Source organism: Loxodonta africana, chromosome 4, assembly GCF_030014295.1.
Source record: "Loxodonta africana isolate mLoxAfr1 chromosome 4, mLoxAfr1.hap2, whole genome shotgun sequence".
NCBI classification, from domain to species: Eukaryota; Metazoa; Chordata; class Mammalia; order Proboscidea; family Elephantidae; genus Loxodonta; species Loxodonta africana.
In genome coordinates this window covers 48,993,265-49,006,760 of record NC_087345.1, presented here as the reverse complement: position 1 = coordinate 49,006,760, position 13,496 = coordinate 48,993,265, and the positions used below count along the sequence as shown (strand labels likewise).

The 13,496-nt window shown below is 32.8% G+C and overlaps 1 protein-coding gene across 1 annotated transcript in view; it reads left to right on the top strand.

Moving 5' to 3' along the window:
* LRRIQ1 (leucine rich repeats and IQ motif containing 1) overlaps positions 1-13,496 on the top strand; it is a 213,756-nt gene that overhangs the window by 73,233 nt on the left and 127,027 nt on the right. Inside the window, exons 12-14 of the mRNA XM_064283772.1 lie at positions 2,329-2,402; positions 4,795-4,888; positions 12,893-13,072. Of these exons, the coding sequence (XP_064139842.1) occupies positions 2,329-2,402; positions 4,795-4,888; positions 12,893-13,072 (348 nt within the window). The remainder of the gene's footprint in view (positions 1-2,328; positions 2,403-4,794; positions 4,889-12,892; positions 13,073-13,496) is intronic.

Here is a 13,496-nt window from a genome sequence, read left to right as displayed (position 1 = left end):
TACAAATCTTTTGCTTTTTGTCGTCTTTGAAATTTATATCTTTTTTATGCCCAGGGCTAATGTGACAAGGTCAAATGGTATTAGGTTTTCACTAATGTCCTTTGTCTTTCTGGTTTGAATTTTCTTGGAGAAAATATACACAGAATGTCAGTAAAAGGAAAAGTTATAGTTTTTTTTTTTTTTTTTTAGATTCTACTATTAGGTTTCCAGCATTCTAATGAGTAGTCATGAAGGCAGACGAATAACCAGTTGCTTGATTAAAGCTTCAAAAAAAGAAAAAAGATGTGATTCTAAAAACATGGATAACTGAAGAGACAAAATTTCAGTTTTACAAAAATACTTGGCCAAACCAGAATTTTTTTGCTTGGATTGATTTTTGCAAAGAGACTTACTATTGATTTTTAATTCTGAAACTTCATTGGTTATTTCCATTTAATGTCTCCATGTAACCTACATATCACCATCTAATTTATTGGTTTAAAAACACGAGATAGTCTGAAGAAGAGAGAAACTATTTTGAAGGCTATAATATATTGTTATCCTTTGAAAATTCTTTTAGTGGAATGGCAAACATTTGGTATTAGAAAGATACTAAAGATACAACAGAAATAAGAATTTTCTCCAACCACATTTATTAGCATTATATTTTTACTTGAAGAAGTTAACTTTATTACTTATAATAATCCAAAATGTGCCTAAATTACAAATGTCATGAAATTAGGACTTTAGTCCGTTAATTGCATATTGATCAAGTTTTAAAGTTTATTTTGTTGTTGTTATCATTCATTCTTTTCTTTTTTCTTCTTTTTGAGGGCCCAGGGGGCATTTAGGCAAATTTTACTATTAAGCAGTGTATATAAAAATTATGAACTACAAATGAATGACCAGCATTTTATTGCTTTTTCTCATATTAGATTTTTTCCCCCCGGAAACAGTTTTTAAGAAATAGCATTATATAGGTTTCATATGATAGTAATGTTGTACTTAGGATTGGTTACATTTAGAGGGATCTTCTTCCAGCCTTATTATTTAGTCTTTTTTTTTTTTTAGTGGTATCTTCTGTCTGTCTGCTAATGTAGAACAGGACAGAACGAGAGACAAGTCAAGGCCCATACAAGGGCTAGTTTTGTGCCATACCCTATGAGGTCTCCAGTCATAATGTTCCTGTGTAGGCTGTAGGGTTCTGACTTTAGAATAATAGTAGTTTTTTTTTTTCTTTTGATTGCAGGGAGTTGGTAGAAATTCTGCCATGAGAGCCGGGGAGACAGTATAAAAAGCAGGAAAGGGAAAGAAGTGGAGATAAATGATTACTTCTCTTTTTATACCAAAGATACTGCTTTAGCCTCTATTTTGAACAGATGGGGTTCTAATATTTACAGAGAATATTAATTCAGGAGACTTTTGTAATTGTGGTAGGAATATTTTTTATGCAAAGGAATTTTTGTCTCATTTAAAGATTTATATCACCTGGCTTAGTTTTAATTTCTAAATAGACTTGTCACAGAAGTTGGAAATGCAAATAAAACTAAAACAATTTTGTACTTCATTTCCAATGATGTGAATATTTTGAATACTGCTTATGCTTTTTTTTCTTGCATGTGGGTTCCTAATGATAACTTATAACTTAGGAAATGATAGAAACTCTTGAAAGTGGAGGAAATTTCATTATTATTATTATTTAAATATGTGCATAGTAGAATAAGGACACCAATTTTTAAATATCAGTATACTTATACAAAATTTAAGTCTTTTATCGTGTAAAACATTTTCTGTGATTAGGTTCTTTGGAGTCATTGTTTATATATTGAACATATTTCGAATTTAGAAATGCCTCCAGTGTAACTTTGAATACTTCCAGCACTTAAAATGCTTTCAATATAGTAAACAAAACAGTTTTTAATTAAGAAAGAAACTAAAGTCTCTAATCAGTTGTACTGTCAAAAAGTTAAAATAAGTGAATTGTGTGTGGTGTGTGTGTGTGTTTTACCTTAAAGGATTAGACTATGTAATTGAGCCAGGAAGAAAATATAGAAATAATAGTTTCTCTGTAAATTTGGCCTTTCAAAAAACAAAACAATGACAAAAATGAATGCTTACTTTATTTAAATAACAAATATACACTTATGACATTTATTATTGAAACTCGCCATTCTGTGATAATTACTCCTTAAAAATGAATAGGCATTTTCTACTATAGAATAAATATTACAGATTCATATAGTTACTGCATTTTCAGTAAGTACTATTAATAATATTGTATCGGTACACTGATAATATTGAAGACATTACATGTTAATTGTTTTATGCCTTTTATGTTTTTGTTTTAAGTTTAACAGAAATTATACCACTTTCTCATTTTATTTCTTTGGAAAAACTGGATGTCAGCAACAATTGTCTTTCTGGTAAGTTTAGAACAATATCTTTTAAAAAAATAATAGACTTTTGAATTTTTGTTCCAAATATGGTAAAGATTTATTTTAAATTCATAGATGAGTAAATGACATTTACAAATAATAAATCTGTATGATAGGTATGCTGAAATAATTCGAAAGTTTTTTCCACTTTTAAAATTATTTACTTCCATATCTTTCTGGTAGGCCTGGGCAATTATATTTTTATATAAAATCCATATATCTTTTATGTATTAAATAAATAGCCCGATGAAGATGAGTAAACAAACTCTTCAAGCTTATTGACTCCTAACAGCTATAGATGCCTATTAAAAGTTTCTTTATTAAATTAAATAATAAATGAATTGATTTGGTTCACTAAACGTATTTTTATCCCCCCCCAAAAGTCCCCCACCCCCTTCCCTGTTAGTCTCCTCATAGAGTCAACCACAATTTTGAATTTGTCACCATAGATCACATTTTTTATGTTAACGATATCTAGACATAAAAAAAAAAAAAATTTTTTTTTTTTTTTAGCCATAGCTCTTTTGCCTATAGCTTTCTTTGCTCAGCATTCGTGTGAGATTCCTGCATGTTATTTACATTAATAGGTCCTTCCTTTTTTATTGCTGAAAAGTAATCCATTGTATAAGTATACCACAATTTGTTTGCTACTCTCCTGTTCATGCATATTTTGGTTGTTTGTAGTTTGGGGCTACTATAAATATGATGTTCCTATGGAAAATTTTGTACTAACCTTTTTGTGAGCATTTTTTTTTTTTTCTGTCTTGAGTGAGTATGTAAGAAGATAATTGCTGGATAAAAGAGAATAGGTGTAAGTTTAATTTCATAAGAAATTGACAAACTGTTTTCCAACATAGTTGTAATGTTTTTTCACTGCCAGCAACAATGTTTCAGAGTTCTCCTTGCTCTGTTCTAGGTGATATCTTACTGTGGTTTTAATTTGCATTTCACTAATAAATAATGATGTTGACCATCTTTACATACGCTTATTGGCGATTTGTGTATTTCCTTTTGTAGTACCTGTTTTTGTAGTATCCTTTTGTAGTATATACTTAAAAATTCTCTGTTTTAGAAATCGATTATTTTTTCTTATTGATCTGTAGTAGTTCTTTATATGTTTTGCATGAATCACTTTGTGCTTCCCTTCTCTCAGAGCAAGGCCTGCATTTCCTGATATTCATTGCTTGAAACAGGTGCATCATATATATTGTCCAGTTTTATGGAGGTTTTCTGTGTGAGCATTTCTAGTAAAAACTACTCTGTCGTGAACCATAGGTTTACCTACTGTTTTTTTTTTTTTTTTTAATTTTTGAAAAGATAATGCTGTTAAGTGCTGTCGAGTCTATTTCAACTCATAGCAACCCCATGTTACAGAGTAGAACTGCCTCATATGGTTTTCTAGCTGTAATCTTTTGGCACAGTGGTTAAGTGCTTGGCTGCTAACAAAAAGTTCAGCCGTTCAAACCCACTAGCCTTTCCACAGGAGAAATATGTGGCAGTCTGCCTCTGTAAATATTTACAGCCTTGAAAATCCTATGGAGCAATTCAACTCTGCCTATAGGGTCGCTATGAGTCAGAACTGACTAAACAGCAACAGGTTTAGTTTTTGGTTTGCTTTAATCTTTATAGGGGTAGATAGCTGGGTCTTTCTCTCATGGAGCTGCTGGGTAGGTTCAAACCACCAGCCATCCAGTTAGCAGCTGAGGGATTAACCGTTACACCACCAGGGCTCCTTGATAAGACAATAGTTGCATGTAATTCTACTTTGGTATATGTTCAATTTTACTGTTTTTCCTTTTACTTTAGATTACACTTCTTCAGATTTCATGCTTACAGTCTTCCAAGAACTATTCTAAGCCCTTTACTTACATTACCTCAACTTATCTTGACTCAGTGGGGTAGTTATAAAACAATTTTAAAGCAGTTATATGATATGCATAAGTTCACATAGCTACTAAATTGTAGAAACAGGTGTTCTGACTAGAGAGTATGTTTTTAACTCAGTACCCACCAAAAACCAAATTCACTGCTGCCATTTAATTCCAACTCATAGCAATCCTATAGGACGGAGTAGAATTGCTGCATAGTGTTCCCAAGGCTGTAAATCTTTACAGAAGCAGAATGCCACATCTTTCTCCCATGTAGTGGCTGGTAGGTTTGAACCTTTTGGTTAGTAGCTGAGCGCTTTAACCACCGTGCCACCAGTTCTCCTCATTAACTCAATACAGTCTCCTTTGAAAAAAAACATAGTATTCTGCAGAAAAATATTCATATTGATTTTCTTTAATAGCTAATAATAAAATAATCATTGATTTATAATTTTTTAAAAATTTATTTGTGATACATTCCATAATGATTTTCATTTTTTTTTTTTTTTTAGATCTTACAAGCATCATTAGGTGGTTTGATGCTTGCTTTTCTCTCCGTGAATTGTCTCTCATTGGAAACCCACTTCTTCAAGAAATAAATTGGAGGTAAAGAAGCATTATTGCACCCTGTGTACATCCTTTATTGTAGTTGCAGAAAACGCTATTTGATGAAAATGACTCTACATACACTAATTAGTTAGGAAATCTAATTGCTGTATTTTATTTAAAGCTTTTTAAAAATATTTTTTAAAAAACTGCAGTCTAAAGTAATTTTCTTACACATGTATAAACTAAAGCAAATTTGAAACTATAATTGTGACCCAAACCATTGACTATAAGACTATATATGACAAATCATTGACTGTATGACATATTAAAGGTGATATGAATTTAAGTATTGCATTTACAGAACAAAAAAAGTATTGGTTGAGAATTACTTTTTATATGTCAGCTGAAATAAAAATTTCCTTTCTGGCAATAATGTTTTTGTTTTGTTTTATTAAAAGAGAAAGTTAGTGTCTATTAAAAAGAATGTATTATAAGTGTATGTGAATTCATACCTCTCTTTGGAATAATGTAGTATCTAGATATAAACCAAGAAAAAGAGTCAGTAATTTTTAAATTGATTTTCTTCTTAGGGGGAAAAAAAAGGTTTCTAAAAAAAAAAAAAAATTTTTTTTTTATCTGTCATATTATGCAAACACTGTTTCTTCCAATTTGGCCAGCGTTTGTTTTTATAATCAGCCTTTTAAACTTCATCAGTTGCACACAATATAACAAATTTTGACAAAATAGCAGTTGTGCAAAAACCACCACAAAATACTGCAAATTTGTATTACCCCAATAAGTCTCCTCGTGCCCCTTTGCAGTCAGTCCTCTGTCTCAGCACTTTAGAAATATTTTCCACTGTCTTACAAATTTCATAGTTTCTGACAAGAAGTCAACTTGAATTCTTTGTTTTTGTTTTTGTCTCTAGATACCTTTTGACATTTTCCTCTTAATCACTACTTTTCAGCAATTCGATTATGATGTCCTTGGTTTTAGTTTTCTTTAGGTTTACTATGCTTAAGATTTATTGAACCTCTTAGATATGTGGATTTAGAATTTTCATAAGGTTTAAAAATTTGACCTTTGTGTTTTTTCAAATTTTTTTTCCTGATTCTTCCCTACCTATTTTCTCCTTCCAGGACTCCAATTATATCAGCATTAGACCCCGAGATACTGTCCCACTAGTTGCTGCTGTTCTGTTCTTTCGTCTATCACCTTTTTAAAAAATCTGTCCTTTACTCTGAATAGTTTCTTTAGCTATGTCTTCAGGCTCTCTGTTACTCTTTCATAATTACCTTCTCTGCTATTAATCTCACCTGGAGTATTTTTTTTTTTTAATTTCAGATATTCTATTTTTTTATCTGTAATTTGTTTTCCTGAAACTACTTGAACATATTGAGAACATTTTTCCTGGCTGTTTTAACATCCTTGTCTAACGTTTCTATAATTTACGTGTCTATTTCTGTTGATTATCATTTTCTCCTGGTTCTAGTTCTTATCTCCCTGCTTCTTTGCATGCCTGGTCAATTTTGATTGTACTCTGGACGTTTTGGATTATACATTGTGATTGCTTCATTGGTTGAATTCCATTTCTTCTGGCATGAGGCAGCTAAGTTACTTGGAATTAGTTGGATCCTTTCAAGGCTTTTAAGCATTTTAGCTCAGTTAGGAATATACCAGAGAAACCTTTAGACTTATACTAATTTAGCCCCACCACTAAGATGGCAGTGGAAACCCTGGTGGCATAGTGGTTAAATGCTACAGCTGCTAACCAAAAGGTCGGCAGTTTGAATCCACCAGGCGCTCCTTGAAAACTCTATGGGGCAGTGCTACTCTGTCCTATAGGGTTGCTATGAGTTGAAATCAACTCGGCGGCACTGGGTTTGGTTTTTTTTTTTGTTTAAGATGGTGGCGACTCTCTGGATGTTCTCCCCAGTGCCTCCTTTATTACGTGCCCTTTCATCTCTGGTTGGTAGGAACTATTCTTAGTCCTATAAGGGCTCTGAAATTTTTCTGCCTGTTGCTTTCTACTATTTTTTATCCCTGGCCTCAGATAATTTTGTCTCAGACTTGCTCAAATCATTACTCATATATTCAGGCCCAGGTGAATTACATCCCAGAATAGTGAAATAATTTTCATATATCCAGTTTGGACTTTTCTAGTATTGTTGATGACTGTGACATATATTCTTGTCTTTTTTATGCCCAGCAGTGCACATTTGTGAGATAGCTTAACATGACTTATGGCACATTTGACATTTGTGACATGTCAGATCATGGATACATCAAGACACAGCAAGGCAAGAATGGACAGGGCTGATGGTTTAGTTTAGAAAAGAGTCTGGCAACAAGCTTGCTATAGGGAAAGCAAATACTTAAGAAAATCCAGGTAGGAGAATCGACTTCAACCTAAGGATCCTCAAAGTTCAAATCAAATCAGCAAGCCTTATCAATTTCATCAGACAGTGAAAAAAAGACAACATTGAATTGCTACTGAATTTATTTAATTTCACCTTAATGATTAAAAATGCTATCCTGTGTAAATCGACACTTAGTACTATTACCGATTCACATTAATTATCAATATCAGGAGTTCCAAACCTGTAATACTTTGACTTTTAAGGAACCATAGTGTGTCAGATTCTCCAACTTTCCTAAGAAACTGGTCTTCTAGAAGAAATCACTATAGGAAATATCTACTATTAGTTCATGTCAAATCATAAAGGAGACAGAAACTTCAACTATTTATAGAATTTTTGTGTGTGTGAAAAGGTCACCTAAATGTATTTCTAAACCTCTCACCAACTGTAATGAAGCACTCCTTCCATTGAATACAAAGCAGCCAAGGTTCCTATCCAGCTGCATTAGCTCAAGTTCTGGTGCTGTGCTTCTCCTGCATTTAGATTTAAAGTGTTAATTCCCAAGTTTGGGGCCCTTATTTGTAGGAGCCAGATCTTAGCATGAGAATTTCTATACAAAATGTGTAATTAGGTATAAAAAGCATAGCTTGCCAGGTGATATTTATAATGAAAATACCTGACAATTGTTTTTAAACATATTATCTTTATTTTTGCAAGCAACTATATAGGCCAAATTTATGATGACAAATAAAATATGTGTTGAGCTAATTATAGATCAGTCTCCTCAGAGGCCATGGTTTATTTATTAGGTGTCTTGACATGTAAGAAAAGAATTCAATTGCTGTCCTGGTGTACCCCCAGCTTCGATCTGAACTGCTGCCACATTGGCCAGTTGTAACAACATGATATAAGCATAATGTCCCAAATGATCTTAAAATTTATTTATTTATTATTATTTTGATTGTATGGAGCATAAACACTTGTTCTAGTGAATAAAATATGCTTGTGGTAAAATATTTTGACGTAGAGCCCTTATAAGTACACAAAGGTAAGAATTTACATTTTACTGCATTTAAAAAGTGTACATACTTTAGAAATAAAAAAATTAATCAGAAATATTTGATAATAAAAAAATAGGTAGTACTTATATATATGTACAGTTATTTGGCTATCGTAATTTCAATGTCTAAATGAACTTTTGTGAACTAGAATAATACCAACTTGAAAATTTTACCTATCAAATTTCACTTAGATCAATTGGCCAAATACAGGTTTCATAATTTTAAGAAGAGATTCATTTATCATCTAAGGGTTTAAAATCTAGAGATCTCTAAAATATGGATTTGTTAAAGACAGCATCAACTCAAACTTTAAGCAGTGTGTCCAATGAACTTTGCATAACCCCATGATGCCAACAAAGGGATTAGTTATAGATTTTCCCATTTGGCTTCTTACTTTCATGTCCAGCCAGTGATAACACAGACAAAACTGATGGACTAAAAAATCCCTTTTTAAAACTTAATCCAAAGACTCAGTTTGAAATCTCCTTTGGGAATGTGTTTCGTTGCACTGATGATTAATTGGGCTTCTTAAGTGACAGAATATTCACTAGGAAGTTTTTGTTAAATGAAATATTGATTCAGTTCTTGTGTAGGAGGAGCCCAGCTGGAAAAACTAATGTTGATATCTCACAGTATTAATATACTTCATTTCCAATATTAATCAACCTGTTACAGCTCTTTCTAGTATATTCATCATATACTCTATAAGTCTGCATTTTGAACTTAAGGCCAATCCATGCACTGCTGTATTATTATGCAAGTCTTATAGATGTTCCTTAACAAAAATTTTAAAGAAGAAAATGTTTAAAATAAAACACTAACTCCAATCTGGATATTAATTATATATAAATCCCAAATTTCAAGATATTGTCACAGTCCTCAAGACCTAAAAAAAAAACCCAGTGCCATTGAGTTGATTCCGCCTCATAGCGACCCTATAGGACAGAGTAGAACTGCCCCATAGAGTTTCCAAGGAGAGCATGGAGGATTCGAACTGCCAACCCTTTGGTTACCAGCTGTAGCACTTAATCACTATGCCACCAGGGTTTCCGAGACCTGAGCAAACTAAATTTTTGACATCCAAGAGAAGTCGAAAAACATTGCGACTAAAATAAACTGGGAATTTTTTTCATATAAGGTGATAAGTGTAACACCAAATGTAAAAATTCAAGCCATTATTCTCTAGAATTATTTCCAACAGCTAAAATACTGCATTTGATAGTATCACCTATATCAATAAACCATGTCCAAAACACAGTATTCGATGATAAAATACAATCATTTTGTCCATTAATCCAAGAAAGCAAATTCTTATATTTTTTGTTTTAGGATTATATAACGTTATTATAGGGTCATTATGAGTTGGAATAAACTCAACAGCAGTGGTAGGATTATATTAGTTTATTTGGTTAAAAATTTTACTCATTTTTTCTTCAGTTATTTCTGAATAGAAGGCTAGTTTCTCTATATATCTGATATATATTCTCTAAATCCAATGATCCAGGAATACTGTTTTCTCTTCTGTTTCTCCTTCTAAGAAACTTTTGTACCATTTATGTAAAACCAGTGGCAGTGTTAATCAAAGGAGAAATCAATGTGATATAGTTGCCCCAAAAAACTCACTGCCCTTGAGTCAATTCTAGCACATAGCGACCTTATGGACCAGAATAGAATTGCCCCATAGAGTTTCCAAGGCTGTAAATCTTTACAGAAGCAGACTACCACATCTTTTTCCCACAGAGCAGCTGGTGGGTTCAAACTGCTAACCTTTCGGTTAGCAGCTGCGTGCTTTAGCCACTGAACCACCCAACCCAGTGCCGTCGAGTGATTCCGGCTCATAGCGACCCTATAGGACACCCAGGTCCACAACTTCCCTTCTTTTGGCAAATTCTCCTAATATCTTTGAGATGTAGGATGTGCTACAAATTTGCAATTACTTTTTTCCTGAAAGTTTAAGACAATCTGCAAGTGATTAGCATTTCAGAGTTGTTTTTTTTAAGTTCAAATTTATGCTCCAGCGTCTCTCATTTTAGCATAACAAGCTGCAGTCTACTTTCTTCTCAAAACAGTGTTTCCAATTCTTTAGGGTGCATAAAAAATTCCCGGAACCTATCAGCAGCTGTCTTTGGGGGAACCAAAGGCTGCATTTTAAAAAGCATCCCAGGAACTGCTGATACTATAGTTCAAGGATAAACACTGACCTACAGGATTGAAGGCACGTGCAGGAATCTGGCCTTGAATTCCCATATCAGAAATTTTGAGAGTGACTAAGATAAAGAATATGTTAAGGCCGTGGCTGTCAAGATAGCAGCATGAGTATTGCCTTCTTTTGTTGCTTCCTCCTCTCTCAGCCAAATGGGACCTGAAAGATGGATATTCAAGAGTGTCTCATAAGTTTTACTGCATCCGCACTACCCCCAGGGATGCTTGATCCTGGTGAAAAGTTTTGTGGGTCCAACAGCATCCCGTTATTTATTTAGCCAGAGATGATTATGCTCTAGGAGGAAGAATCAACTTTCTCTAACTCTAAGATAACCTATTTCTAAAAAGAGAATCTGCTTTATTAACTTTCCTTGGAAGATATACATAGTGTAAAGACTAGAGCCTGTCATCAGCAGGCCTCATTCCCTTCCATAGTCAGGTCCACTTTGGAGACGGAGGTATCAGACAAAAATTTGATTGGTACCAAAAATTAGAATAAACTGTTGGTTGTTCTCAAGAGCTATTTCTATCAAGTTATTGAAGCTTTATGTTTCTTCTTCTATAATTTAGGAAATTTAATCTAAAGAAACAGGACTAATTATAGAATCAGAACATCTCTTTTAAACTGGATGGACACTGATACATTTTTAACTTTTGATACCCTTTATTGTCACATCTCCAAAGCATCATTATTTTGTACCTGACGTTTTACTTTTGTAACTAAATAAGCTATGTTGACATTGCATTTATATCTTAAAGAAAGCATGACTGGGTACTTTGATGGACATTTAGAATACAGAGAATCTTTGCTAGTAATGTAATAAGTAATCTGGTAGGGTAGAATCTTTGTGCAGATAATTCATATCTCCATTATATTTTGATTATTCCCAACTTCAAATTCAGAGGGTAACCTTTAGTTGCTTTGATAAGAGCCTGAGTTAAATATTTCATATTCTATTTAATATTGTACCTCTGTGATTAAAACTGTGATAAATAGCTATTAAATGTCTATAATATTCTGCTTTTGAACCGTACCTTAAAATGAATCCAAACCAAAATAAAATATATGTAATTTATTTTAATCCTTTGTTGTAAACTTGGTAGTTTATGATTTAGTAAATGCTGGTAGCTTCAAACCTACTAGAAAAGTTGAAAATATATGGATGTAAACTTTCTTAACTAAGCCAAATTCTTTCTTAGCAAATCCTTAAGCTTTTTATCTGCTTTTTAACATTGTAAAAACAAACAAAAAGCAAATGACGATTACCTTGAAGAACCAAATCTAATTGCTTTCTCTCTTTCCTTATTTAAATATCTGTAAGGAAAAAAAGTGTTTTGTTTTTTTGAAAGCTAACTATCTGTGTCCCCAGTAAATGAAAAACTAGTGTTCTTTTTTGCTTTGACGGAGGGAGCTATATCTATCCCTCTCTTGTGATTAGTTTTTATCTACTATTAAGACCCTAACTATACACAAGGCTGCAGTATGACCTTGGTGGGCTCTAGGGATTTTTGCCTTTGTGGGCCCCCTCCATTATAATAGAAACATATAAAAACTGTATTTTACAACTGTGTTGCTATAAATGGATAAGTTAGTCCTGACAATAGAGTCAACACAGAATTAATAATTTTAGGACTCTGCCTGGAGTTATCCTTCTTAAACCTTTGCATTTTAATAATCTTATCTTGTCATTCCTTATTTAGTGTTTAGGAGCAGTCAGTTTTGAACTAAGGGGTTTTACTCAGTCAGGAAGCCCACTTGCTCCTTTGGCTATCAGCAGCCTTCTGACAAGAGGCTCACTCATTGTGAAAGGGGATTTGGGTAAACCAGTACTCTAAACGGCTGGGGATGATGAAAGGTCTTGCTGTCTGACCTGGTTTTCCAAAGCCTTTTACATTGATACAAACTCTTGCTCACTCCTAGACGTTTTACTGATCCTTACCAAGATTCAGGGAGAAATATCATAACTTTAGTTTCTCCAAATTACAAGAAACAGGGCAATCACCTACTCCACCTGTTTTTGCCCAACCCTGGTTGTATTTTACTTAGAGAAATGATCAGAATTCACCTCTCTTTGTGATATGGGCAGTAGCTTTGAGTAAGATTATTTTAATTAGTTTTAAAAGAATGTCTGATATTATTATTCTTATCATAATTTAGTCTTTTATCTAATCCCGATTCCAGCCTGACTTCCTGTTTGACTCTCCCATTTTTGTTTTAGAAGAAAAGGTTAAGTGTATGTCAAGAACTCTAAAACTTACTTTGTACATGACATGATACTGTAAAATTTTTAATAAATTTGAGAGTATCTTTTTCTTTATAAAACCAGTAACATTTTCTGAGAGACATGCTCTATGCTTTTAAGTGATAGGCTTATGGTTATTTTAGATATAAACTCTCCTTTCCAAGCTTTTAATTTATTTTTTCCTATCTTCAATAGGCATTCTCTACTCAAAATGTTACCTACTCTAAGAATCCTCAATGGTGAAATACTTAATTCTTATGCAGAAAGCCACACTGAAGAACAGTATCAGCTAGAATTGGGATGCTTCCTGGCACTTTGTCGGTCACAGATTCGAGAATTCAACTTACTGATTGAAAACTATATTACTGGAAAAGGGTAGGATTGTACTCGCATTTGTTGTAATTAAAAGAAATAATGTAATTAATGTATATGATTAAAAGTATTCTGATTAACATAATTATACTTTTTGTATTGGAAGTGTGTTTTATAAAAAATTCTGGGTTATTTAAATATTCATATGTATTTTGAATATAATTTAAGATCTAACTTAAATATTAAAATATTAAGTAAAATAAATGAAAGCATGACTATAGCTTCAAGACAAGTCAGCCATTCACTTAATCACTCATAAATTTACTCAACAATTATTGCAGATAAGACTGTTTGTTAGTTGGTAGACTGTACCCTCAAAGGTTTCAAAGATTAACATATGAAGGAATCAGACAAATTTTAAATAGTTACAATGCAGCAAGGCAAGTCTTAAAATGCATTAATAAGTAAAGTATTTATTAGAGCACAG